The 25,078-nt window shown below is 43.7% G+C and overlaps 1 protein-coding gene and 2 non-coding genes across 7 annotated transcripts; all 3 read left to right on the forward strand.

The window, feature by feature from the left end:
• The first annotated feature begins 2,272 nt into the window (after positions 1 to 2,272).
• On the forward strand, positions 2,273 to 24,936 carry ATG16L1 (autophagy related 16 like 1). Of its 5 annotated transcripts, none has more exons than XM_055723590.1 (18): positions 2,273 to 2,619; positions 3,485 to 3,578; positions 5,904 to 6,009; positions 7,590 to 7,663; positions 7,867 to 8,118; positions 9,049 to 9,114; positions 11,928 to 12,017; positions 12,768 to 12,824; positions 13,805 to 13,907; positions 16,436 to 16,541; positions 16,654 to 16,724; positions 18,254 to 18,325; positions 20,374 to 20,494; positions 21,344 to 21,449; positions 21,966 to 22,115; positions 22,537 to 22,584; positions 22,944 to 23,045; positions 23,437 to 24,936. In XM_055723590.1, the coding sequence occupies exons 1-18, from the start codon at positions 2,505 to 2,507 to the stop codon at positions 23,528 to 23,530; spliced, it is 1,827 nt and encodes a 608-aa protein (XP_055579565.1). In that variant the 5' UTR covers positions 2,273 to 2,504; the 3' UTR covers positions 23,531 to 24,936. The 5 variants fall into 5 exon arrangements, with proteins under 5 accessions (XP_055579565.1, XP_055579566.1, XP_055579567.1 ...); XM_055723591.1 differs by having other exon boundaries at positions 11,931 to 12,017; XM_055723592.1 differs by lacking the exon at positions 12,768 to 12,824.
• Positions 14,120 to 14,390, forward strand: LOC114016527 (small Cajal body-specific RNA 6). Its single transcript, XR_003561015.1, has one exon. It is a non-coding gene; the product is annotated as a small Cajal body-specific RNA 6 (non-coding RNA).
• On the forward strand, positions 17,115 to 17,378 carry LOC114016528 (small Cajal body-specific RNA 6). The gene has a single exon (XR_003561016.1). It is a non-coding gene; the product is annotated as a small Cajal body-specific RNA 6 (non-coding RNA).
• Positions 24,937 to 25,078: the final 142 nt, after the last annotated feature.

Below are 25,078 nucleotides of genomic sequence, written 5' to 3' on the forward strand. Positions count from 1 at the left end.
AAAGTAATGAAGCAAGCCATTATGGATTTTTACATTTGCCAGAGAATGCATGGTTTCTTAGTGACTCTGGACAGGATGTCCTAGTGCTGTGAGGGCTGTCCTCTAGTTTATCCTAGAATCTTGTGATTCTACTTTATCCTAAAATCATAGAATCATTTAGGTTGGAAAAGACCTTTAAGATCATCAGGTCCAACAGTCAACCCAGCATTGCCAAGCCCACCACTAAACCATGTCCCTAAGCACTGCATCCATGCGGTTTTTTGCACACTTCAGGGATTGTCACTCCACCACCTCCCTGAGCAGCCTGTTCCAGAGCTTGACAACCCTTTCAGTGGCAAAGTTTTTCCTAATCCCTAATCTAAACCTCTCCTGGCACATCTTAAGACCGTTTCTTCTTGTCCACTTGTTCTCTGGGAGCAGAGCCCAAACCCCCCCCCCACCTGCAGCCCCTGTCAGGCAGCCGTAGGGAGCCATACGGGCCCCCTGAGCCTCCCCCTCCCCAGGCCGAACCCCCCCAGCTCCCTCAGCCGCCCCTCACAGCACTTGTGCTCTGGACCCTTCCCCAGCCCCGTTCCCGTCTCCGGACACGCTCCAGCCCCTCCATGTCCCTCTGGCCCTGAGGGGCCCAACCCTGAGCCCAGGAGTCAGGGGCGGCCGCACCGGTGCCGAGCGCAGGGGGACGGGCACTGCCCCGGCCCTGCTGGCCACACGGCCTGGGACACGAGCCAGGCCGCTGCTGGCCGCCTTGGCCACCTGGGCACACGGGGGGCTCCCGCCCAGCCGGCCCAGCCAGCCCCCCCAGGCCCTGTCCCACCGGGCCCTTCCCAGCCCCCTGCCCCAGCCTGTAGCGCTGCCGGGGGCTGCTGTGCCCCACGGGCAGGGCCCGGCGCTGAGCCCTGCCGACCCTCACCCGCTGGCCTCGACCCATCAGTCCAGCCAGTTATGCTATGTTGCAAATAATTTTTCAAATTCGATCTAAAAAACCCCAAATCGCACTTCATTTCACTGCCACGCTCCTGGAGCTGCTGCATAAGTCTGCAAAGCTTCACAGCTGATGCTCTGCATGCCCTGTGGTGACTGGAGGTTGTCTTTTAATGGAGATCTGGGCAAAAGACTACAAAGACCACCCAACAAACGGTGTTGCAGGTCTCTTTTTTTTGGTGATGTGGGACATAGCCCTCCTGCTAGCTGTACATCTTTTAGCAACTATTTAATGTTCATTCACAGTAATGATCTTGCTTTAAAAATAACAAGGCAAAGGCACGAACACCAGGGAAGCTCATTGCTGTAAGATGGCACGTGCCCTCGGCACCATGCATGCACCACTTAGCTCACCAGAGCCCCATCAAAGTGTCACGTACTTCTTGGCTCTGCCAGGTGACATACTAGCAAAAGCTTTTGTTATTCTTTTAGGGAAGCTATTGACGTATGAGTCACGCTTTCTGAAACAGTGTCCTTTCATCCCTTCTCTTAAAAATTAGAAATACCAGGAGATCCTAGTGAACCCACGGCACTTTCTGCATTACAATCGGTGGAAAAGATAAGCTGTATTAATTGTATCAACTTCTTTGAATCTACTTGAATTCCCAGGCTCATCCTGCTAATGCACAGGGAAGGAAGGGAAGTTATGCAGGCTTCAACGAGAAAGCCAGGATTTTTTCCTGACAGATGACCTCGGTTATGGCCACACTTTTGAGGCCTTCGTCCCTTTGGTTCACTCCTGTCCGCTGCCCAAAGCCCCCCGGCCCCGGGGCGGGCGGGGGCTGTCGGCGCCTCCACAGAGCAGGCGCTACCGCCCGCCGGGGAAGCAGGAGCGGGGCAGCCCCAGGCGCCAGCGGGACACCGGTGTCCCCTCGCTAACCGCGGCTGGCCGCTGCTGGTTCGGCCGGCACCGTGCTACCCCTGGGACAGCGTAGCGGCCGCTTCTAACAGCAGGCAGCAGAGGATACGCGCATGCCCCTCGAAGGGGTGGGTAGAGCCCTCCTAAGATGGCGGCACGGGCGGGATGGCGGAGCTCGCCGCTCTCAAGATGGCAGAAGCGCTTCCGGGAGGGGACACCAAATGGCGCCGCGCGAGGCCCCCTCTCCCCGGGGGGCTGCCCGCCCGCCCGGCCGACGGCGGAGGCCGACACCCCGCTTGCAGTGCGCGCTCGGCGCGGCGCTGCCCGGCGCGGCGGTAGGGGCGGCAAGGCGAGCGGCGCTGGCGCCTGGGCGGGAGGGCGGCGCCAGGCAGAGGCAGGGCAGCCGCTGTCGCCATCGTGGCGCGCCGCGGAGGGGCAAGGGCCCCTGACAGAGCGCGGCCGCAGCGCCATGGCGGGCGTGGGGCGGCGGCTGTGGGCCGCGCCGGCCGAGCCCCGGCTCTGAGAGGGCGCTCCTCGCCGCCGCGCTCGCCGGGCCGCGGCCTCCCGGCGCTCCCGGCCGCCTCCCCCGCCCCTCGGCCGCCCCTCGCAGGCTGCGGCCCGGGCGGCGCTCGCCTCCGCTGCCCCTTGTCGCCGCGCCGCGGAGATGGCGTCGGGGCTGCGCGCCGCCGGCTTCCCCCCCTGGAAGCGGCATATCGCGGCGGAGCTGCGGCGGCGGGACCGGCTGCAGCGGCAGGCCTTCGAGGAGATCATCGGGCAGTGTAAGTGGGCCGCGGCGGCGCGGCTCCCCTGGCGGGGCCGAGGCCCAGAGGCGCTTTTTCTCCCCGCTCCTCCTCGGAAAGTGGGGGAAACGCGGTGGTAAAGGCCCCCCGGGGCTTCGCTGTGTCGTTTTCAGAAGACTGGCTGGGAAATGATTGTTAAAACTGAGAAAAACTGGGCTTTCTGCGTTACTGAAGAAAATAAGTAGTTGTTTCAGTTCCCTCACGAGCTAAACCGAGTTAGTGCTGTGGATAGTGACTGAATGTCTAAATTGTCTGTGCAGTTCCGCTCTGATGTTGGTGGACTTGAGAATAACGGTGCTATTGAAGGTGCTTGTGATCTGTTGTAAAATTTGGCGCGATTCAGGGTCTCTCCAGCGCTTGCTTCTCCTTCCTCAGCTGTGAGGGGGTGGGTGGCAGCGAGGGCCACCCACAGCTGCTGGGTGGCCCCGGTGCTGTGTGACCTGGGGGGGAAAAGAGCAAACCTGGTGAGGAGTGTGGGGTATGGCCACTTCTCTGGTAGGCCTGTTTTCCATTGCTATCACCTAAGGGGCCATAAAGAGTTTGAACCTTGAACTCCTTCTGTTTTAGCAGATAGCAGTGCACTTGAGCGGTTTCGCTATTAAACTTTCATAAGAGCAGTTCCACACACAGCATCTGGATTAATGAGGGATTCCTGGGGTGGCAGCGGAATGTTGCCTTAGCCTGCTGACATCAGAGAACTGCACGTTCATGTGGTGGAGGCTTAAGTAATGTTTGGTTGTGTCACAGTAATTAAAGATACTGGATCTTAGTTGGTAGAAAAAGAGGGTGGGAATCTGGTTTTGCTTTTTGGTTGTCGTCTTCATTGCGCTTTTTGCCCTTTCAGATAACAAGCTACTAGAGAAGTCAGACCTTCATGCAGTGCTGGCTGATAAGCTTCAGGCAGAAAAATATGACATGCAGAGCAGACATGAAATCAGGTATTTAAAATTCCTTTTCTGTCAGTCAGTTGTCTGTCATGCACACTGTTACCTAATCCATTGTTTGAAACACATTGTGTTTCATGATGTGTTCGAAGCACAGACAACTTTGAGGTTACTACAGTAACTTGGAATAAAAGAAACGTGGAATTCTGCTGAACTAAAACCAAATTATAACTAACTCTAAACTTTATCAAGTTACAGTATGTTTGCAGTATACGGTGCAGAAAGATTTGATTGCATTTTGGGACAAATTAATTTATCAGAAATTCAAGGTGTGGAATTGGACTGGAATGAGCTTCTGCTTCTGATCTGTTTGCTTTGTAATGCTTATGTTTGCCTGGTGTTCCTAATGGTATGGCTCTTGAAATTGTTTGGTCTTGTAAGCACTGCAGTGCAGGCCGTCTTTTAATCTGTGTTATCACATAGAAGGGGAGAATGGAGAAAATCATGATTGTGAAGTGTCAGTCCTAAATAAGCACCATATGCTGAAAAGAATGTGTGTTCTGCCTGCTTTCAGCAGGATTTTTTTCAGGAAACTTCCTCTCTTTAACCTGGGAATAGCATTCCAGCGCTGTGTGCAGCTGTCATGCTGCATATTCTCTTGGCATTTGAATCCACAGCAAACCAGTATGCTAGTAGCATGTCCTTGTTTGGACAGGACGTAAATCCCAGCAGGTAAAGGCTATTGGGTTCTGCTCTTGGTGTAACTGAAGAGAAGGCAGGGCTAAGCAGAATTTCCTACTTTTGAAGGAACTGCTTCTTCTGTTGAAGCTCTTTTTGCATATAATGCAAAATTGTATGTGTGTGTCTGGGATACAAAGCAAGTAAATACAGTTGAGGCTAGTGTGTACTATTACTAGTAAGGAAAGAAGAACTTATGATTTTACAGGAATTGCAGGGAAAATATTAGCATTTGGCCAGCAGGCTGGAGTTAACACCTGTGTGAAAGACCTCAAAAGCTTTCTGATGACTGCAGCTCTCTTGAATCATCTTTAGTTTATGGGAATCTGATTCTGGCTGAACGCCTACTCTAACAGATGAGGCTGGCGTAGATGAGGGTGAGAAGAAACGCAGGGAAACAGCATCTTCTTCAAAGTAAATATTAAGCTGAACTCTGATACTGCCCTCAGTATGTGACAGTTTTTTGAAACAGAATTCATTTCCTTATCCTAGGTAGCTGAGGAAAAAATACTTTTACTTACCTTAAGACCAAGGAGGAATACCTAATTCTGTCTATAGAGGTGTACATGGCCAGAGTTACAGGGTGTGTTGGATATTACCACAGGGCTCAGTTTCCTATCTGTTTGGACACAGTGTTTTGGAAATGCAGTGTCTTCTTGTATAGCATTAGTTCAGTGAGGTGTTGGTTTTTTGTTTTTGATAAGAGCATTAAGTTACTGATATCACTGGGAGACCTTTCAGCTTCTGAATGCAATATCTGTTTCTCACTGGAGTGTTACAACACAGAATGACAGCAGAAACAGATGCTTGCAGTTACCTTGTTCTGTTTGTCTGGTATAATAGTGATTAACTGAAAATTATTTTTTTAAAAGCTGTAACTTAAAATATATCTGCTAACTTGCTCAGAGTCTCTATGTGTGTGATACGTATACATGCTTTTAAAAACCTGACTTCTGTTCTTGTCTCTGCTTTCAAAGACACGAGTGATAAATGTTACAATCATAGTTTGTGGGGTGGTACGTGTGTTCTTCTGGTGTATAGAAATTCCAGCTTATGTCATGGTACAATTGTGTTGTAAAAAAAAAAAACCAAACCAAAAAAACACTGCAAAACCTCTATACAATAAGAGGCTAAAACACAGGACAGCGGAGAAGCAACTTGTAACACCAGGAGTATACCCTTGATTCCCTGGCCTTTGGTTCTGTGCCCTGAATTATGCTCCCTCCAGATATCTAGCATCTTTGAGGTCCACCAGCTTCTTCCAAAACAAATGTGAAGTGGTAAAATATTTGTAATCCTTCCAGAATTTGAAGAGTGTACTTCTAAGACTCAGTTGTCTTCATGCAAATTTAAGCAAGGGCTAGTTGCCTCTCATTTGAGGTTGAATGCTGTTTTAGAAATTTACAAAAAGGTGAAATGAGTCCTCAGTAAACGTAATTTTCCAGTACTATATAATGGCATTTCTGTTGGTGAGAAGTGTGTTGTGGGGGAGCTAGCTGTGGCTTGGTTTATTATAAATGACCTGTATCTCTGATGTAGTATAGAGAATGCAAGAGAGGTAGTGTCCTGAGACTGTCGAGGGTGCAGAAGCAATTGAATTCTGGTTTGTGACATCTCTTCTTCCTCTCTCTTAAACTCCAGTCCAGGACATGATGGCACATGGAATGATGCTCAGTTGCAGGAATTGGCACAGCTGAAGATAAAGCATCAAGAGGAGCTGACAGAGCTGCATAAGAAACGTGGCGAGGTTAGGAAGGCCTCTTGTGTTCTGTATGGTCCATATGTGGCCCTTTGTGAACATGACTGTAATTTTACCAAGCGTATTCATCATCATTTTTTCCTCATTTCTTGTACAGCCCTTTTTTAATTCCCCATTTTGATGATTGAAATAAACCAGAGATGGTTGGTCTTTAAAACTGACAGCTGGGAAAGAAGAGCTTACACTGTCAGCATAGCACAGTTTTTAAGTGCTTAATTTTGTTTCATGAGTGGGTTTTTAACTGTATTTATTAGGAGGGGGGAACTGATCCAGTTTAGAGCTGTGCATGACCACTAGTTCTACACTGAAAAGACCTGTAATGAGTGAGAGAATAGGTGGCTGTATGTGGTTTCATTTGTCTCACTTTGTAGGACCACTGCTATAAACGAGTGGACAAAACAAGCAGAAGCAAAGGTTGAGAATGCCGTGGTGTTAGGCTGAAAAGGGAGTACTGGTTCTGCCATTTAGGTGTGGTAGGGAGCCCAGGAATCCTGTAAGCTGAGACTTGGGCCTGGAGGAGAGGAAAAGCCATCTTTTTGGGTTGTTTTGGGGTTGTTTTCCTGGGTTTTTCTGTGTTTTTTTTTTAACGGAAAGATGTGGCAACTTCATTGGCAGAATTGGGTTTTTAAAAACCACAGCAGTGGATTGAATGACTCCAGGAACTAGTACCTGAATGGTACTGCAGACTTCTATAGGGCGAAGGCAGGAGTGACCTGGAAAACGTTACCGTGATCCTTTGATCACACCTCACTAGAGTTGTGGAGAAGCTCCAGTGTCAGTCATTTTAGGCTTTTTCAAAGAGGAGACAGCTTTCTACAGGAGGTGTGCACTGACTAGTCAAAAGCACTGAAAATTCCTTCTGCCCACCCAACCTGGTATCCTAAATATCTACCAAGGCAGGCACTCTTCTCAAAACTCAGTTTTCCTTCTCTTTGGGCCTCAATCTTTCTTCTCCCTGGGCAGCTGAGGCTCTGAACGCTGTGGGGCTTGCTGCTGCTTGCTGGCAGGGTAGCTGTGAGCTCGCAGCAGCAGCAGCTCATCGTTAGTGTTGGCCTCTGCCCCTCTGTTTCCTGTGCACTGCAGAGATTCCACCAGCAACTTTCTTTGTTGGAAAACTTCATGAAACCTGTGTTTACAATATATGAGCTACAGGTCTTCTGTGGTCCTGGCTGTCACAGGAAGATTTGTTTGGTTCTTAGTACTCATTGGCTTACTTGGCAATTTTTAGTTTCTGTATTGATTTTTCCACTACTTTAAAAAATAAAATTTCTTCTTAATATGCGTTCAGTTTGATGTGACTTTATTAAAGAAACTTTTTGAGGGAAAGGAGTGAGCTATCAAAGAACAGTAACTTTTTGATAACTCATTTTTGAAAGTGGATTCCCTGATTTAATGACCTGTGTGATGGGGGGAGTGAATAGATCTGTATAGAAGGATGTGAAAGACCTGAAAAGTATGCTGTGTGCTTATACTGTTAGATTGGTCTGCACTCTAGCTGGTTGCTGCTCAGTGTGTGTTATCCAGCTGGCATCCCTGCATTTTGTCATGTTATTTTCTCCTTTCCCTAGCTGGCCCAGTCTGTAATTGATCTGAATAACCAAATGCAGCAGAAGGACAAAGAGATGCAGATGAATGAAGCGAAGTGAGTAGGAACTGTTTTGTCTGTGTTCTTGGTATGAGACCCAGACTTCTGGTTGAGTTGTTTAGTGGTGTTGTAATATTTTCTAGGAGTCCTGGCCACGGGCTAAAAATTCCTTTGCTGGGTGTTGTACAAAAGGCACAAAGAAGATGGTATAGGTCCCAAAGGAGGTCCTCATTGTTTTGTATATTTTGTTATCATTCCAGGATTGCAGAGTATTTGCAAAAGATCTCTGAACTGGAAACGGAGTGCCAGGAATTGCGTAGCAAACTGCAAGATCTTGAGCGAGCTAATCAGACACTGAAAGATGAGTACGATGCTCTCCAGATCACCTTCAATGCCTTGGAGGAGAAACTAAGGAAAACTACTGAAGACAACCAGGAGCTGGTCTCACGTTGGATGGCAGAGAAAGCACAAGAAGCCAATCGTTTGAATGCAGAGAATGAAAAGGATTCAAGGTGAGACCGATGACCTCTATTTGATAAACTACTTCCCAATATATTTTTGAATACTGAGTGCCTAGGATAAAACCAGATTTAGTTTTGATCTCCAAGAGCTCTCTGTTCTTGCACAACACAATGAGAGTCCAGAACTTTGTGTTCCTTCTGATGGATGCTTCATGAAAACATTCCTGTCTTTTAAATGAATAAAACATGTTCTTTTGTTTCTTGAGCAATATTTAACTATGGCCTGAAGATCATAAATCAGATAAAAACTGAGAGGGTTTTGCTGGCGTTAGGCTTGGCCTTCTCTTGTTCATATTGCATCTTGATACTCCTAGTTTTATTCTTTTTTGACTTAAACAACTGAAGTGTTTTTTGCATTCTGCTAGAAGGATTGGCTGCCATGAGACTGAGCTGTGTATAACTTGCAAAAATAAGTTTGTACATTTGTTTTTTTCCTTGCAAAATAATAATTTTTTTCTGAATTGTTTCAGCTTACTTGCAAGCTAACAATACTTGGAGACTAAGAGTTATAATACAGGTCTTAAAGTATTGAGCAGTTTTGTATTATCTTTACTAACATAATCATTATTTGTCAAGTTCTTGCACTCCAAGCATATCTGCATCCATATGGGTCATAAAGGGCCGTTAGGTACCCTTCGCCTTATTGCCTCACTTGATTGATCTTGTCCTTCACTAATCACAGTAAGAAAACTGCCTCTCCTGCACTGAGTATCTTGAAAAACAGAGTAAAATTAGAGCAATGGTCTGATTTTTTTATTATTATTTTAAAAAAAAAATCTTAAGAAGCCCATCAAAACTGTGCAGGGTGACCTTTGGAATGGGATTAAGGAGGTTTTTGAGTGGTTTGTTTGGGGGAGGGGGGGGTTGTTGTGTTGGTTGGTTTGTTCTTTTTTTTAAATAACCTTGCTTTCCCTTTCTTAGGAGACGACAGGCCAGGCTGCAGAAGGAGCTAGCAGAAGCTGCCAAAGAACCCCTGCCTGTTGAACCGTAAGCAGTCTTGATTTATAGTCTCCTTCATCACTTCATGCCTCAGTTTTACGCAGATACGTGATAAATGGTATCTTTGTTATTTCTAAATTTGGTGATGTAGAGGAGTGTTTAAACTTCAATGTAAAGTCAAAAATGTACAGTAACTCTCCCTCCTTGAACTTCCAGAAGAAGGAGCTCTGTTATGGCTAAAAATAGATGCTTGGACTGAAAAGAATGGTTCATGTGGTGAATGTATATTATCTCAGCATAAAAACATTGGTTATGTGGTGCCTTTGGTCATCAAAATACTTCTTCAGTCATGAAGCAACACACTCTGGAGATGCCTGTATTTTTAAGTGTTAGACTACAAAAATATGTTCAAGTGTTGCCTGTAGGAACAGGTGCTGAGTGAGTTAAGGTGGATGAAAATACACTGATCACTTCTTTACTGGGAGAGGTTTATTCTATAAGGAAGAAATTGATAGATGTGGAGTTACTTTACCTGGCAAGCCAGAGATGAATACTCTAATCTCTTGTTTTTTTCACTGCTGTGTTTGCTCCTGGGTGGTATTTAATCAGCTTACTTGAAGTGGGCAGTTGATGGTACAGGTGCTTTGCACCAGGTTGGTAAGTTTTTTGGCACCCGTGTTAGCCAAATCCAGAAAAACTACACCTGCTGCATTGTTACTGGAGACTGCTGAGACAGTCTTTAAAGCCCAGTGCCAGAGCAGTGTGCAGGCTTTTTTTTTATATCTGTTGGTTTTGTATTAGCATCATGTAGTCACGTTAAGCCTCTGTGCTGCATGTCCTTGCACATGATAGGAGCAGCGTATCTGCTCTGGAAGAGGTCCCCCACAAAAGTCTGGGGTAGGTAGGAAGGGCATTTATAAGGGGAGGATGAGGGAGCTTCTAGCATTTGGCAGGAAAATTGAAACAGCAATTAACAATACAACTGATTAGCACGATTTGCTTTGCTTTTTTTTTTTTTAATAAATGTTTAAATGCTTCCATTCCCTTAGCTTATTGAGGTGTGACTCTGCATGACAAGATTACTGCTGACCTCTGTGTTACAGGCTAGTAGACAGTCCCAAGCCAGAGAACAGCTTTCCCAGCTTGTAAGAATAGTGATATCCCTCTTGCCCACATTATTTGATGTAAAAGCACATGAAATATCTTGGAATATTAAATTCTTCACTAAATAATGTTGCACGGAGAGGGGGAACACCCATGTAAGGTCTGTGGCTACTTTCCTTGTTAAGTTTCTTCCTCTCCATCACCCAAAGCGAGACCTTCCTGTCTTAGAACTGGACTCAGAGGTAGCTGTAGCATAACAGCTTGAATATTTTACTTCTTGTTGTGATGGGGATGGTGGTCTCAGTGTTCCATAAATAATTTGATGTGAGATACTGAGAAGTTAAAAAGAAACCTGTTTAACAAAAAAAAAAATGTTTTTGAAAATGATTGCTCCTGTAAATTGCTCAAACTTTGCTTCACAGATCTTTTAGATTCCTTTTTGATTTCGTAATTTTAGAGGGTTTGTATTGTAGAAAAGTGCTGCTTACTGAAGGGGAAAATTACAGCATTTCAAGGAGTGTGCCTTTGTTCATTTACTTGAAAAATACATGAAGTTAACATGGAAAGTTCTTTTGCTATGTACAATTCCAAGAGCTCAAACTTCAGATTTTAAAAACAAAACATTAGCAGAACTTGATAGTGTTTTATTGAAATATCAGCCTGATACTTCCAATCAGAGAACATATTTTCCATAGCCTTTTCATATAGACTGTCCTCCAACGTCTTAAACTTAAAATGCAGACATATTTTTAAATACAAGATTAAAAACGGTCCCATCATCTTCAATTCTTCTGCAGCTGAGTGCTATCTGATGTCAGGAATGGAATTCCTACTTAAATGCTGAATTTAAACATCCTGTTCAGTCAAATGGCATCAGGTTGATAGAGTGTGTTTGAAAATAGTTTGTCCTGCAAAATCAGGGGTAGAGGAAAAATCATCACTGAAGGAAAAAATGCTAGGCTGTCAGAACCCGCGATGACTAATGGGGAAGAAGCTTTGAGCATTAGCTGAATAGTTTAGCTGGATTAATTCATGGTGTATGTATTGGAACCCCACACTTCTGTTCAGCGGTACACCAACAGTTTTAATGAAGTGAACCAGAACATCCTGCATACTTAATGGAGCAGCACCTGAAGCACAACAGTATAGAAAGTGTGAGGATGTTTGTGGTGTGGATGAGGAAGGAAAATTCACACTCTTGTAGTTTTTTTAATACGTCCTTGTTTTGGAACAGCAAAAAAGGTTCTGTGAAAATAGGATATCATCTCTGTCTGGGGTTGCAATAACTCGTGTTTTTGCTATTTTGTAATGGTTCCAGCAAATATAATTCACCCTGTAGCAAAGCCTTGCTCAGAGGTTGTAGGTCATTATAACGCTATGTGTAGTGCTGCGAGCTGAATGCAATCCCTGTGGTAAAGAGAATCTGGAAAGGATGCCTGTCAACATAAACAGGGAGGCAGAAGTCCAACTGTGTTGTCAGTGAAGAGTGCAAGTCGCAGCTGGAAAGAAAAACCTGAAGTTTAGGTGCTGCATGTACTTGTTTTCAGACATTGTATGTTGAATGTAGTATCTCTGGCAGTGACAGCTAGATCAGTGTTTCTGTTGTCTGGATCCACCTGCATGTTACCACAGCCAAATAAACCTCGATGTGGGTTAGACCCTGGAACGCTGTCATCCATTCAATTCGTATACATCAATGGGTGGTTTCCATAGGAAGCTCTGGCTGATTGAAAATGAGCTGTTTTCTCTCACTTCAGCAGGGATGATGATATTGAAGTGCTTGCAGATGAAACCTCTGACACAGCTGAGGAGACATCACCAGTGCGAGCTGTCAGCCGAACGTCCAGGTTTGTAGAAAAAAAGATTTTTGTACCATGTCACTAAGGAAGCACAAGGGGTATAAGGGAGTTGTTTGGTACGTTATTTAGGTTTTTACTTGTCTTTAGCTGGAACACGCTTTAGTATTTCTACCAGAGCAGTATGAAACTTGTGTGCTGTGTTCTCTGTTACCATGCTTTAGCTTTAGATATGCTGGTTTTCCTTTGCTTTTTTTAACTAAATTACAGTAGTCTCTGAAAAAAATCTGTGTTTAATCTTGAAAACAAAGGTTTAAAACCAAAATAGACAGTAACATGGGTATTGCAGTGCTTGTTGTATTATGCCTCTGCTACTATACAAGATATCGATGTGACTTTGCAAATAGCTGGGGTTTTAGATTTAGCTGAAATGTCTTGACCTAGATTAAATGCATCTTTTTTTCTTTCTCTAAAATAGCAGTGAGTGGAAAGTAAGAGGTAGTTACATGAGAGCACGGATTAATTAGGTTGAAACGTCAGACTTGGCAGACTGTTATATCTAACCCAGTAATTCACAGGGTGGAGGGTGAAGGAAATTGAAGAAACTTCACTCACAAATTATTTTCTAAGTTGTAGTTACTGGTGACTTTTGAACTGATGCCTGCCTGTGTTTTCTGTCTTCGGACTGGGCCTGCAGGGGAGGGAGTCTTTCCAGAGACTTGTTGCTATGACATGTATTTGTATTGATCTTTATGTGGAGAAGCTATTCACAAGGTTTAAACCTGTCCTCCCCTCCTTCAGTAAGCGACTCTCCCAGCCAGCTGGAGGCCTTCTGGACTCTATCACTAATATCTTTGGGTAGGTTAGAACACTTTCACCTCCTTGTTTTGTATATTGGTTTCAATGTACACCAAAATCTTGGTGATGCAGGGAATACGAACAAATTAATTTCAGCCTTTCTTCTAGCTTCTGCCTTTCTTTTTTTTTCTTTTTTTGTTCTCCTCAACTTCCTGTTTCTTCCATCTTGCCGTGTGCTGACCTCTGACCTTTCCCTCCAGTCTGTCTGAGTCTCCCCTTTTGGGACATCAATCTTCTGATGCTGCCAGGTGAAAACATTATCCACTCTTAGTCCAGCATGTGAATGTATTCCATTGAAGTAACATGGAACCCAGCTGCATTATCCTGATTAGATTTCAGATGGTGATATCATTGCCTAGAAACTGTCTACAGTTAGGGAGGCAATGAGCCCCTCTCTGTGGAGAGAATACTTGGGGTTTGCTCTTACTTTCCACTGCACTTTGTTCCTCTAATAGGGTTATTTTAAATAAGTTGTTGGGCTCTGTGTTTAGTATCCAGAGTGGAGCCAGTCCTCAGTTAATCTCTGCATTGGGTGGAAGGTTTATGCTTAAATTGTGCAGCCTGAGCTTTTGAGTGGAGCATTTTGCTGCCTGGGATGTGGTGTTGCAACGATATTGATTCTCCCTAGACATAGTGATGGAGTTACAGTCTTTCTGGCTGAACTCGGCTGCAGTCATTCCCATGTTTCTCTTTCCTGTTAAAAAGCAAACAAACCAAAAGACCTGCTCCAAAATGAGGTCAGTAATCAGTTCAGGTGACTTGTCTGGTGTGCTATGAAATATCGAAAGTCACAAATGGATGTAGTGTTATATGACAAATGTAATTTTTGAAAGATGGGATAAAAGAAAGTTAAACTCCTCCTTCCCCTGTTTTTTAATTGCTGTACAGTGTAGTTAAGTGACAGGTACAGATCTGGATGAACTCAAGAGAAACAGCATTCAGTTCTCATTTTAAAATATTTCTACTTTGTTTCATCTCAGGAGACGTTCTTTGTCCTCGTTCCCTGCTCCCCAGGATAATGTAGAGCCACATCCAGGTGCCAGTAAAGAAGTGAGAGTGCCCACTACTGCCATATGTGTCTTTGTAAGTATAGAAGGAGTTCTCAGTTTTACCGTTCCTTTTACTGTCTTTGGAGGAAATGAATCCTCTTTGTGCGGGAACTGCTCTCTTGAAACTCTTTTCTATTAATGTTGCCAAACGAGAAGTAATTCTTGATTTGGTAGCATAATTCATCCCATGTAATTCTTAGCCCAGATGCTTGTCGGAGCCAATGTGCTTGATGTCTGTCTTGCTGAGGTCAATGATGACTAGTAAAAGGTCTGAGCGCACAGGGGAATTACACTCCATTACCCTCCTGGCTCCCAGCAGTCCCTGTTCTGTCATGCCATAGTAGAGCTGTGATTGAGGAAGAGATTGCTGACAGTTTAGGATTAATTCAGTTCCAGTTCTCCACAGTGAAGGGAGTTGTGGCACTGAATGTTATCCAACAGAACTGGTTAAGAGGAGCTTGTGATAGTGGGGTGTCTTCATTTGTTGTGTGTGATCTAAAGTTTTCAAGCTGAGACCTCCTTTATGTGTTTTGGCCTCACAAGGCCAAACTTAAAGTGGTGGGCGTTGCTGTTTGAATGAAAGATACTGTGGTAAATTGTCTTGTAACACAGCTACTTGTTTGAACATTCCTCTTGAGCTTTCTGAGGCACTCCAGTGCTGGATGTGGGTATTTCGTGGGTGTGAAATTACGTATTTCATCCAGAGTAACAGCCTGGCTCACTGCAGTATGGAGGCTTGTGTATTCCCAGCCTGCTCTGTTAGCGTCTTCTCTCATGGAAGTCATGGGGTGGCGGGAGTAGCAATGTTACCTCAAGTGAGAACAGAGTCATAACTTAGGGGACAGCCTGGAGCTGGCTTGAATAGGGAGCATCAGGGGAGGTGTTCATGGCCGCAGTATGCGTTGCAACCTCTCTTCTCCTCTGGCTATGTACAGCAAGCACAGCTGATCGACAGCTGATGTCTGATTTCATCATAGAAGATATTGCAAAGCTATATATGTGAGGTTTTAAAGAACCATGTGAAAAGTTACATTGTTTTCACCTTTCTCTTGATCTTCTGTAATATCATCTGAACTTGCAAGAGCAGTGCAACCTGTCTTCCCGATATAGAGGGGTAAACCACAGTAGGACATGCCAACCCCTCGTCTTGGCAACGTGGGGAATGCTGCCCCATTCCAGTTCCCCATCTTGCAGCAGGAGTAGGAGCAGCTGCAGCAGTAGGCCTGTCAGACTGTGACAGTATGGAGATGATGTGTCGTTAGCACTGCAATGTTAGAAGGAAGAAGTCTGTACTCGGTTCATGGTAATCCATGTGTTCCTTCTGGAGATGATCTGTGTTATGTTGTAGCTCCTGCATTTGGAGCCCAGGTGGAGTGTGAGGACCTGTCTAGGCCCAGCAGAACATTCCAGTCCTCCAACGCGAGGACTTTGCCAGAGGTTTGGCAGATAAGGGAGCAGACCAGACTCACTTCTGGAGAGATGAGTAGAACAGGCTTGGGAAGGCAGAGAAGGTAGCTGCTTCAGCCACCATTCTCTGGCATAGTTTCTAGGCAAGACCTTTGACCAGTTTTGTTCTGAATGGCTCTTCTGCACTTGTAGAAAGATCAGATTTGAAGTGTGATGACCCCTAAATATGAGCTGGCAGACCAAGTTCAAGCAACGAGTTCCAGAAAAATACAAGTTTCCCGAAAAACTGATTTTGAAAGAGCAGTTACTGCAAATACTTAAAAAGGAATGCAGCAAATGAATTAAGAATGTGGTACTAAAACTATGTGGGTAAGTAGTACAAAGCTGTGAAATTAACAGAGGGGGGAAAAAAAGGAAGGAATCTTAAGATCGTCTTAGGTTTTAAAAGGTTAAGAATCACTATTCAGTGGCCAACTCAAGCTTCAAAAGATCAAGCTGTGAGAAAGCAGGAGTGTCACTGCACCTGCAGATAGGAGCCACAGCTGAAGCCCAAGGTCTCTGTGAGAGATGTCACAACTTTGCCAGTACTACTTAATTACAAATATAAAGTAGTGTTATCACCAGTACACCAAATGAATGCAGCTGATCTGTTATGCTGTTTTCTAGCAGACTTTCCTAACTCAACCCTGACTTGAGTGTTCTGGTGTTCTGGAGTTGCATGAACTGATTGGATCACGTTCCATGGCTGGCTCTAGATGGAGAAATGAAAAATTAGTTTCCTACTACAGTATATGACCTGTTTTCTGTCCTTTCCTTAATTTATTTTTTTTTTTGTATCTTAAAAGCCTTACCTTATAAAGCCTAAACTTGCAAAGTGTTGTAAGGCTTCTGGCAGTTTATTATCACCATTGAGTCCTTGCTAGTGTTTGTGTGCTTTTGTTTTTTTCTTTAGGTAAGGATCAGCCTTTTTGCTCTGTCTGTATACCATCAGCCGTAGTAGAATTTCAGTCTGTGGCTTTGTTTCCTATATACTGCTGGAAGATCTACAGCAGTGGTTCTGTATAACCTTTTAAGTTCTATAGCTTTCTAGTCTGTGTTTTTTGGGTCTATGCTAATTCCGTTTTGGGTGGCTGTTCTGTTCCTCCCACTCCTCAGGATGCACATGATGGGGAGGTGAATGCAGTGCAGTTCAGCCCTGGCTCCCGGTTACTAGCAACAGGAGGCATGGACCGGAGGGTTAAGCTTTGGGAAGTCTTGGGAGGTAAACATTTTTGCTTTGGGCTATGGTGGGGTGCTAAGCAAGCTGATGTTATAGTTCACTTTGTGTCAGTTTCTGTTCTATGCTTAACTTTTGTTTGTCTTTCTCTGTGCAGATAGGTGTGAGCCCAAAGGTTCCCTCTCTGGTAGTAATGCTGGGATTACCAGCATAGAATTTGATAGTGCTGTGAGTATCTGTGCAATATCCACTCTTTGGGAATTGGAGTAAATTAATTGAATTATGTTGTGCTCTGCTATCCATTTCCATTCTAACACTTCAAAAAGTTACCTAAGAAATGACTTAAAATACTTACGAGAGTAAAACTGCAAATGGTTAAAAATTGCACAAAAAATCTTTATTTTATATGCTGCCATCTGTAATTCTCAACTTTGTTTACAATTCAGAAGATGATATGCAGCTCAGACATTGGCTGACATTATGATAAAATACACTAGGCTTTGTCTAAAGTAAGAAATTAGTCTTCAGCTTCCCGCTGAAGCTGGCATAACAGCACAAAAGAAGCAAATACACTGAGGCTTTTTTCTGTGAAGCTTATTTCCATAAGTGCTCTGCTGAGGTCTGTGATGAATAGTAAAAGGTCTGATTTATCCTAAGGCTTGCACTTCCATGACCTTTTCTCCCAGCATTTTCTCGCCAGTCATGGCACAGTGATGGTGTGGCTGGCAGAGTGTTTGCTGACAGCTTGTGATGTGTTCAGTTCATGTTAACCTGAAGTATTGGAGACATGACTGGAATCAGCATCCAACAGTCCGGCTTGAAGGAGTTTGGGGTTTTGGATTGTTGTAACTGGACGCATGATCTGACTTTTCTGCTGAGACCTCTTCCACAACACAGCACTTTACTGCATAGATAGTAGACCAAAGCTGACCTCGTTTCCCTCATTTGGTGATTTTATGTGCTAAACTTTATTGATACATGCCCAAAAGGATCCTTCCTTTGGACACTAACTAGCTCATTAGAGACTTGCTGGCACTGTTAATCTGCAGAAGAAATTAGTTCTGATTTTGGTAAGTTGCTTGAACACATTTGAGGACAGAACTGCTTGAGGTGAGATGCTTTAAGGGCTTTAAGGATTCAGAAAGCCTTTTAAGAGGGACAGGAGTGCAAGCATTAATCTCGTGACATTCTCCATCATGGATGACTTGGAAGAGGCCAAAGCCTAAAGCCATGAACAAGTGTATTTATTGCTCCCTGGACAGATTTTGGTTTTGGAATCTTAGTTTAAGATGTTAGAATTCTAATGAAAATTACAAGAATTGGGCTAATTCAAGTCTGAGGCCTAATTAAATCGGTGGGGGTAGATGATGCAGGGTTTTTTCCCCTGTGAAAAAATCAAAAAAGAGGAAAAAAAGAAAACCACAATACATGAGGGTAGACTAGAACCCATTTCCTCACTGCAGCAGAAGGAAAAAGAGAATGTCCTTTCTGGTCTGGTTATTGTTATTCCTTTTATCTGTAGTCGTGATTCCACAAATCACTGTCACATTTTGTTGAGAAGTAAAAGCCACAGCCTTTTTGTAAGTTGTTACACTAGTTTTCCATACTGGTATACGCTACTATGTTTTTGGTTTTGTTCTTTTTTTCCCTTGGCAATACAGCACTAATAAGATTTTAATAATTTATGAGAAATACTTTTGAGTTTAATTTGCATATTGACTAGCAGAAGTAGTTTTAAATTAATCTTGTGTTCACAGGGTTCATACCTCTTAGCAGCTTCAAATGACTTTGCCAGCAGAATCTGGACAGTTGATGACAATCGGTTACGGGTGAGTCTCTTGAAGGCAAAGTAGTGCTCAGTTTGCTTCAGTCTTGTATTTCCAGTTTTGTCTAATGGGACATGACGGTTTTGGAAGTTGGACAGTTATAGACACTTTCAATAACTCTTCTTTTTAACAGGATTTTTGTCTCTTAAGGGTCTTCACAGCAAGACCTAAAATACAGTATTGGTCTCTGCACAGTCTTGCAGGAAACTCCAGTTAATGCATATTTTCACAATACAACCCCTGCCCCCAGTAAAACCTTGCCATATACACCCAATACATACCCCTTTGCAAATGTAAACACTTCTTGTGGTTTGTGGAGAACCACTTTAGTGTTTTAGCCTCAGTCCAGGGAGGACTGCTGAAGAAGGCTTGCAGAAGACAAATTATTTTTTTTTCAAAGTCAGGAGCAACATTTTTGAAAATAAGTCCTTTGCCTAGCTGTTAAAGGCAGCAAGCCTAAAAAGTGCTTGACTATTCTCAGTGTCTTTTGAAAGATTCCTCCTCTCCTCCCAACTCCTTTGTATCATGTTCTCCGCTCTAGTTTAAAGAAGTTATCACATTTAGTTGGCCAAAAGAAAAGTTTCTTGTTAGCTTTCTAAGAAGTTTGTTTGTTGTCATTCCTGTGTATGCTTTCTCTCAACTTTTTATTTTAGGAAGATGCTACACTGATGTTCTGAATCTTCCAACATTTCACGTCAGTTATAACCTAGAGTTGCATTGTAATTCACTGGGTATTTCTCAGTGTGGAGATGTCAGGTCTCATTCAGGAAAGTGGAGAATATCTGTTCTTTTGCAACTTCTGTTTGGTTGCAAAACCTACTATTGGATGTGAATTATAATGAATAAAAGTTCAGCAGATTATAGATTATTCGCTACAAAGTTAGTTATCCCTGCAAATGTCCACCTGGCTTCACAGTAGCTTCCTGTAATTTTTTCGTGCCCTTGCTGACTATCAGTTTTGGGTGAGCGCATTCACTGTTCACTGCGATAAAATAGTGCATTCTAGGAGTGCGTGTGATACGGATTTGCCATAGCTTGCGCGTGAGCAGCAGGCAGTGAAGCTGAAATCATGGTAAATCTTGCCACAAAGTCCTTACTTAAATGCAAGTATCTGTACATAATGACTGTGCAGCAAGAGCAGAAGAGAGATGTAGGGTGAAAGTTTAGATCCTCCTTTCCAGAGTTTGTGACCTTTCTTAAAACAAAGTGGTCTTTATGGAATGATTTATTCTTTTGAGTTTGTGTTGTGTATCAGGTTACTTCTTTTTTCCAAACTGCTCCCATTCCTTTCCATTCTTAAGGGGTTTTGTTTTGTATTTCCCAAGCCCAGATTGCTTTGTGTAATTTGATAGTCCTTTGAGTATTTAAAACAAAAAAAAATTAACTATATACCAGAGATTTCTCTCTTTGTTTTTCACAGTTCTTAATTCAGTCATTCGTTACCTGTTTTGTGATTTAGTATGTAACATTCAGCAATTTGAAGGGAATGTGGTTCGTGTTGTTCTCAGCCCTGCAGAGCCTCCCCCTGCAGTTACGGGAACTGCTGCAGGGAGTTTTTCTGAAATCTCCTGTTGCCTTAGCTTTCAGGCTTGGAAGTGTAGCAACAGCGTAGATACCCTGTCATATCCTCGAGAGAAGCTCATTATAAAAATGTGAAGGCGCAGTTTCCATTTTCAGCATGCTTTAACCCCTTCTGCTCACTGCTCCTTCAAGGCTGTGTTGCAGTTGCCATCTGTCCATGAAACATAGGGGTGTGGAGTGTTGAGGAGGAGAGCTTGCAGGTTCCCCAAATCGCTAGAAAAACTGCAGCTAAAGGTAACCTGTGTCTCCCAGCTTCAGGCTGAACTCTGTGTTACTTAACACTCCTACTCAGTGTTAATCTCTGTTTAGCTATAATAGATGGTTGGGTTTTTTCCTCCAAGCCATACAGTAGACCTGCAAATTATGATTTAAGAGTGTCTTTGAGTTGCTAAACAGCAGAACTAGTAAGCTACGAGGAAAGGGAGCAAGTGGAACTGTGCAATTTTACCATGTAAATCTCTCATCCTCAGCACACCCTGACAGGTCACAGCGGTAAAGTTCTGTCGGCCAAGTTCTTGCTGGACAATGCACGCATTGTTTCGGGAAGTCATGACCGGACCCTCAAGCTGTGGGACCTCCGCAGCAAAGTTTGTAAGGAGACCTAACTTTTGTCTTTCATCCATGTTCTGTGCTTCTACTGAATGTAAATGGAAGCCTGACACCAGCTAGATTATTTCATCTTATTGCTAGTCAAAAAAAGCAAAAACTAGCAGCCATTTCATCTTCTGTTGTTATTCAAGTAATTGGATTCTTTCTGCCTGTTACCTGGAGTAAGAAAAAGAAATCATGCGTATGCAGGAAGCAGTGTTAATGCTATTACATTAACAGCAGCTGTGTTCTGTGAGTGTTCTTTGTTTACCAGTCAGGGGGGTGGGTATTGTAGTCTTCCACTAGAAACTTGGAGCCTTGTCAGAGTTTTTAACCCTGAGGTAGATGTAAATGTCTCTTGGAAACGTACTAAAAAATTTCAACATCTCAAATAAAGGAAATGCTAGGATCCAGATTTTTCTTTGGGAGAAACGCCTTATTTCCTTAGGTTTCCTCCTATTGATGGGTCTTAAACCTGCTCGCACTGAGAGAAGTTGCGATTCAAGGTTACCTTGATACCTGAACTGCAAACATAGGTCAAGGAGACAGTTCCCTGTTGTTTAACAGTAGCAAATTAAATACGAAGTGGAAGTAAAGCAGCTGTCACGGGAGCATTTAAAGGGATATTAGCCACAGCAAAGGAGATTGAGAAGGGCAGAGAGGTTGTTGAAGACTTAAGTCAGGATTATTCTAAGACAAGAGTTTGTCTGCCCTGTGGCACTCCTTGGACACTGCTGTGTGTGGTGTAGTGATTATTTTCTGTCTCTGTTTTCATAGAATCATAGAACTGTTTAGGTCATCAATTTGTACAGTGCAGATTTCAGTGTGTCACTGTTGGTTTATCCTTTTTAGGTATAAAAACAGTGTTTGCAGGATCTAGCTGCAATGACATCGTATGTACTGAGCAATGTGTAATGAGCGGACATTTCGATAAGAAAATTCGTTTCTGGGACATCAGGTAAAACTATTGTAAGAGAGCTTGTAGTGTAGGAATGGTTATGGGGTTGCTGTCCAGGTATAACCTGCACTAGGGCACTCTTCTTCCTGAGCTTAGAAGTGAATGAGACTGTTGGAGTTGCAGGAAACCGTTAAAAGAGAGTTTTGTTACTGCTTTTATACTGTTTAGTATTTAGAGTTTGGGACTTTTTTTTGGGGGGGAGGATGCTGTTTCTCTCCTGAAAAGGCAATCTGCTTTCTTGTAAATATTTTTGCATCAGTCAGTACTTGTTATTCTAGATGATATTTAGTTTTTCAGAGGGTGGGGGTGTGAGGAAAGTAGTATCTTAACTATTGGCTGGAAGTGTTATCCACAAAGTGAGATCTGGCTTGGGAAAGAATAAAAATGTGAGGATAAACCAGTAATCCTTTTTGTGCTCTTCTTTTCCACATTGGGACAAGTCAGAGTTTTGATGCAGTGGCTTGGCTTCTGGACTGTGATTTACATATTATTTTTTTTTCCTTCTTTTGTCTTTAGGACTGAAAGCATAGTAAAAGAACTGGAGCTGCTTGGAAGAATTACAGCTCTGGACCTGAACTCGGAGCGAACGGAGCTTTTGACCTGTTCCCGTGATGATCTACTGAAGATCATCGATCTGCGGGTTAGTGCTGTCAAGCAGACGTTCAGGTGAGTATGTTCTCCACAAGCACGTTAGAAATTTCAGAATTTAGGATTGTGGATTGCCCGCAGTGCTGGAGTGGTTTTAAGTATCCTAACTTTTTTTCTGCATGGGGAGCAAAGTTCTTTAGAGTCTAACAGCAAAGAATTTGCTCTGGTGGATCTTTTAATTTAACTCTTTAAAGAAAAGATGTATGAAAAACGTGATTAGTGATAAAGGGATCCTGGAGCTTATTCCAGACTTGTCAATGTGACGCTTGGGGACATGGTTTCATGGTGAACTTGGCAGTGCTAGGTTGATTGTTGGACTTGATGACCTTAAAGGTCTTTTCCTATGATTCTGTGTAGAAATCCTTACTGTGCTTTTTAGTGAGAACCTGGAAGTCCATCTTACAAATGAATTTACAGTTATTTAATTCTAACTTTTCAGTGCCCAGGGATTCAAATGTGGCTCTGACTGGACAAGAGTTGTGTTCAGGTAAGGTCAGATATAAGCAAGATAGTTGATAAATCTTTCCCCAGCAAAATTGAGTGATTCCTGATGCTTGGCTGCGTTGTCCCCATTTACGGGTAGAAAAACTGGGGCAGAGTTTGTGACTTGCTCAAGGTTACCTCTTGGTCAAGACAGAGTATATCTGTAGATGTTGATCCAATGTCTTGGAAACTTCCTGATTTCAAAGTGCTTTCACCTCTTAGTGTTTGCAGCTGGTAACAACATAACTCTTAGTTAATGCCAAGCTGCTTGCTTAGGAAGTTGCAGCTGAATGATCATGTGTGCTGATAAATTGCTGGCTTGAAAATTATTCTCTGACTTCTGCACCTTCTCTGATCTCGTAGCCCTGATGGTAACTATGTGGCTGCTGGTTCAGCTGATGGGGCCCTTTACATCTGGAATGTGCTCACTGGGAAATTGGAGAGGACGCTTGCAAAGCACCACAGGTGAGGGGAAGCTGGCCATTTAAAACGGGGATCTGGATTGTGAATCTTGCTGAGCTATGAAAGAATTGTAGTCGTGCAGCTTTGCAGTTTGTGTTGGTGTGTGAGAATTTTTAATATGCAGGTTCTTTGTGGATTCATGGTAGTATTCTCTAGATTGAATTAAGGTTAGGTTTGTTAGCGTTCAACTTCTTAAACAGAGACGATTCTGGTAAAATGCATTTAATATATTCTGAAGAAATTGTATCTCTCTTAGGCTTATTAAAAACCTGAGTCTCTTGAGAGCTGAAAAAGTGCTTTTTCTTTGATAGAGTATTATAATGCTTTATTCCAGTGTCAAGTACTGTTGTGGAATTCAGCTTTTTTGTAAACTTACACCTGGTTTCCATTTCAGTTCTCCTATCAATGCAGTCGCATGGTCACCAGCGGGTGCCCACGTGGTCAGTGTGGACAAAGGCAACAAGGCTGTCCTGTGGTCTGAGTTCTGACTGGACGGAGGGTGAAGGGCAGAGCGTCCAGCGCCTCTGTGTATGGCGGTGCTGGTCCATGGCTGAACAGAATGGAGACCCGAGCCCGGATCCATCCTAAGTCGGGATATTAACAAGCGCATGGGCTTCACTTTCCAGAGGAAAGTTCTAAAGCAATGGAGAAGGAGCCTGAGTCAAAGACTTCTTCTGGCTGTAACTGCACTGTGGTACTCGGACTCAGCAAGGGATTAGCTGTTCTGGATGGAGAATGTAGTCATGCCTTTACATGCAGTATCTATGCACCAAGTGGAGCTGAAGGTACTAGTGGGATTCCTCACCAGACAGCTGTGCCAAATACCCAGTCACACAAATGTATCTACAGCACTTCGGAGTTGGAAATGTTGGAAAGAAGTTACTGTGTATGCTGACTTAATACATGTCCTGTCTCCTGTGTTCTGTTCTTGTGGCCTAGTTCAGGCGTGGGGCGAGAAGATCCTGAGACGTGGACAGGTCCTAGGCAGTCTTAAAAGCTGTTCCAACACTTCAGGAGAGTCTCCTGTGGCTCTGGCAGCTCTGCCGTCGAGTTACCGGCGCAGTTCAGAGCTGCTGTGATCCTGGCAGGCTCTCCAGCACTGTCATGTGAACTCTCTATCAGTTTCACCTGTTCTTAAGGCGATGGTCCATTTTTCAGGACTTCTGCCTGCACCCTTTTGTCAAAATGCCCTCCAACAGCTTGGGTATCACAAATTACGAGATTTTTTAATCTTTTTATTCCACAGACAGTTTGGTTATTGGGCGTGAGGAGAGAGTTCACCTTCTGTTGTGCTGCTGCGATAAGGAATGTAGTCATACTGTGACTTCAGTACCGGAATATAGATGTTTGATCCCTTTTTCTGTTCATCCGTCCTGTCCTGGCGGCTGTCAGTAGAACACAGGAGAGAAGTGGGGTTAAATCCCAAATCCATTGTTTTGGTGCTGGCAATTCCAGGCCACTTGCCCCCTTCTTGAGCACATGTGCAATATACCTGTTCGCGCTGGAGCCCTCTCCGCTACGGAGCGGTGTCTTGGCTCTGTCCCTATTGAAGCATCCAAAACCGTGATGTGGCTGGGTGTGAGCTGCCTGACATAACTTTATCCAGCCAAACCTTTCCACATCGTCTGGGCCTCAAGACAAGCCACCAGCGTTTTATTGCCTTTTAATTTGCACTTTATTTTCTTCTTTCCTGATAGTGTTTTACTAAGGAAGTGTGTTCTTTGGAGGGGCTGGATTAGGGGGCAGCTGCTATACCAGGCATCTCTCTAACCTAGCCTTTTGTTCTGACACTTTCTGCAGAGGGGAATTAGAGTATATGGGGCAAAGTTTTTATTTATTCAGCTGCCCATAGGAACTTGATTGTAAATAAACCTGTGTTCTGCTTTTAAAACCCCACAATGCTCAGATTCATTTATTTGTGTGTTTGTGAGATCTTGATCCGAATGAGTGAAGAGGGGAACCTGAAGTGTTATTTTTCCGTGCTGTTTTCCTGATGACTTGTGGGTTTGTATTCAGCCACACTGTGGGATTCGGTG

Source organism: Falco cherrug, chromosome 11, assembly GCF_023634085.1.
Source record: "Falco cherrug isolate bFalChe1 chromosome 11, bFalChe1.pri, whole genome shotgun sequence".
Lineage (NCBI taxonomy): Eukaryota > Metazoa > Chordata > Aves > Falconiformes > Falconidae > Falco > Falco cherrug.

What these genes read in the sequence shown, in the direction of transcription:
- ATG16L1 (XM_055723590.1), top strand. Translation starts at nt 2,505, where the DNA reads ATGGCGTCGGGGCTGCGCGCCGCCGGCTTCCCCCCCTGGAAGCGGCAT. An exon ending in CGAGGAGATCATCGGGCAGT is followed by an intron (nt 2,620 to 3,484) that starts GTAAGTGGGCCG and finishes TTGCCCTTTCAG; the next exon opens with ATAACAAGCTACTAGAGAAG. An exon ending in GCATAGAATTTGATAGTGCT is followed by an intron (nt 16,725 to 18,253) that starts GTGAGTATCTGT and finishes TTGTGTTCACAG; the next exon opens with GGTTCATACCTCTTAGCAGC.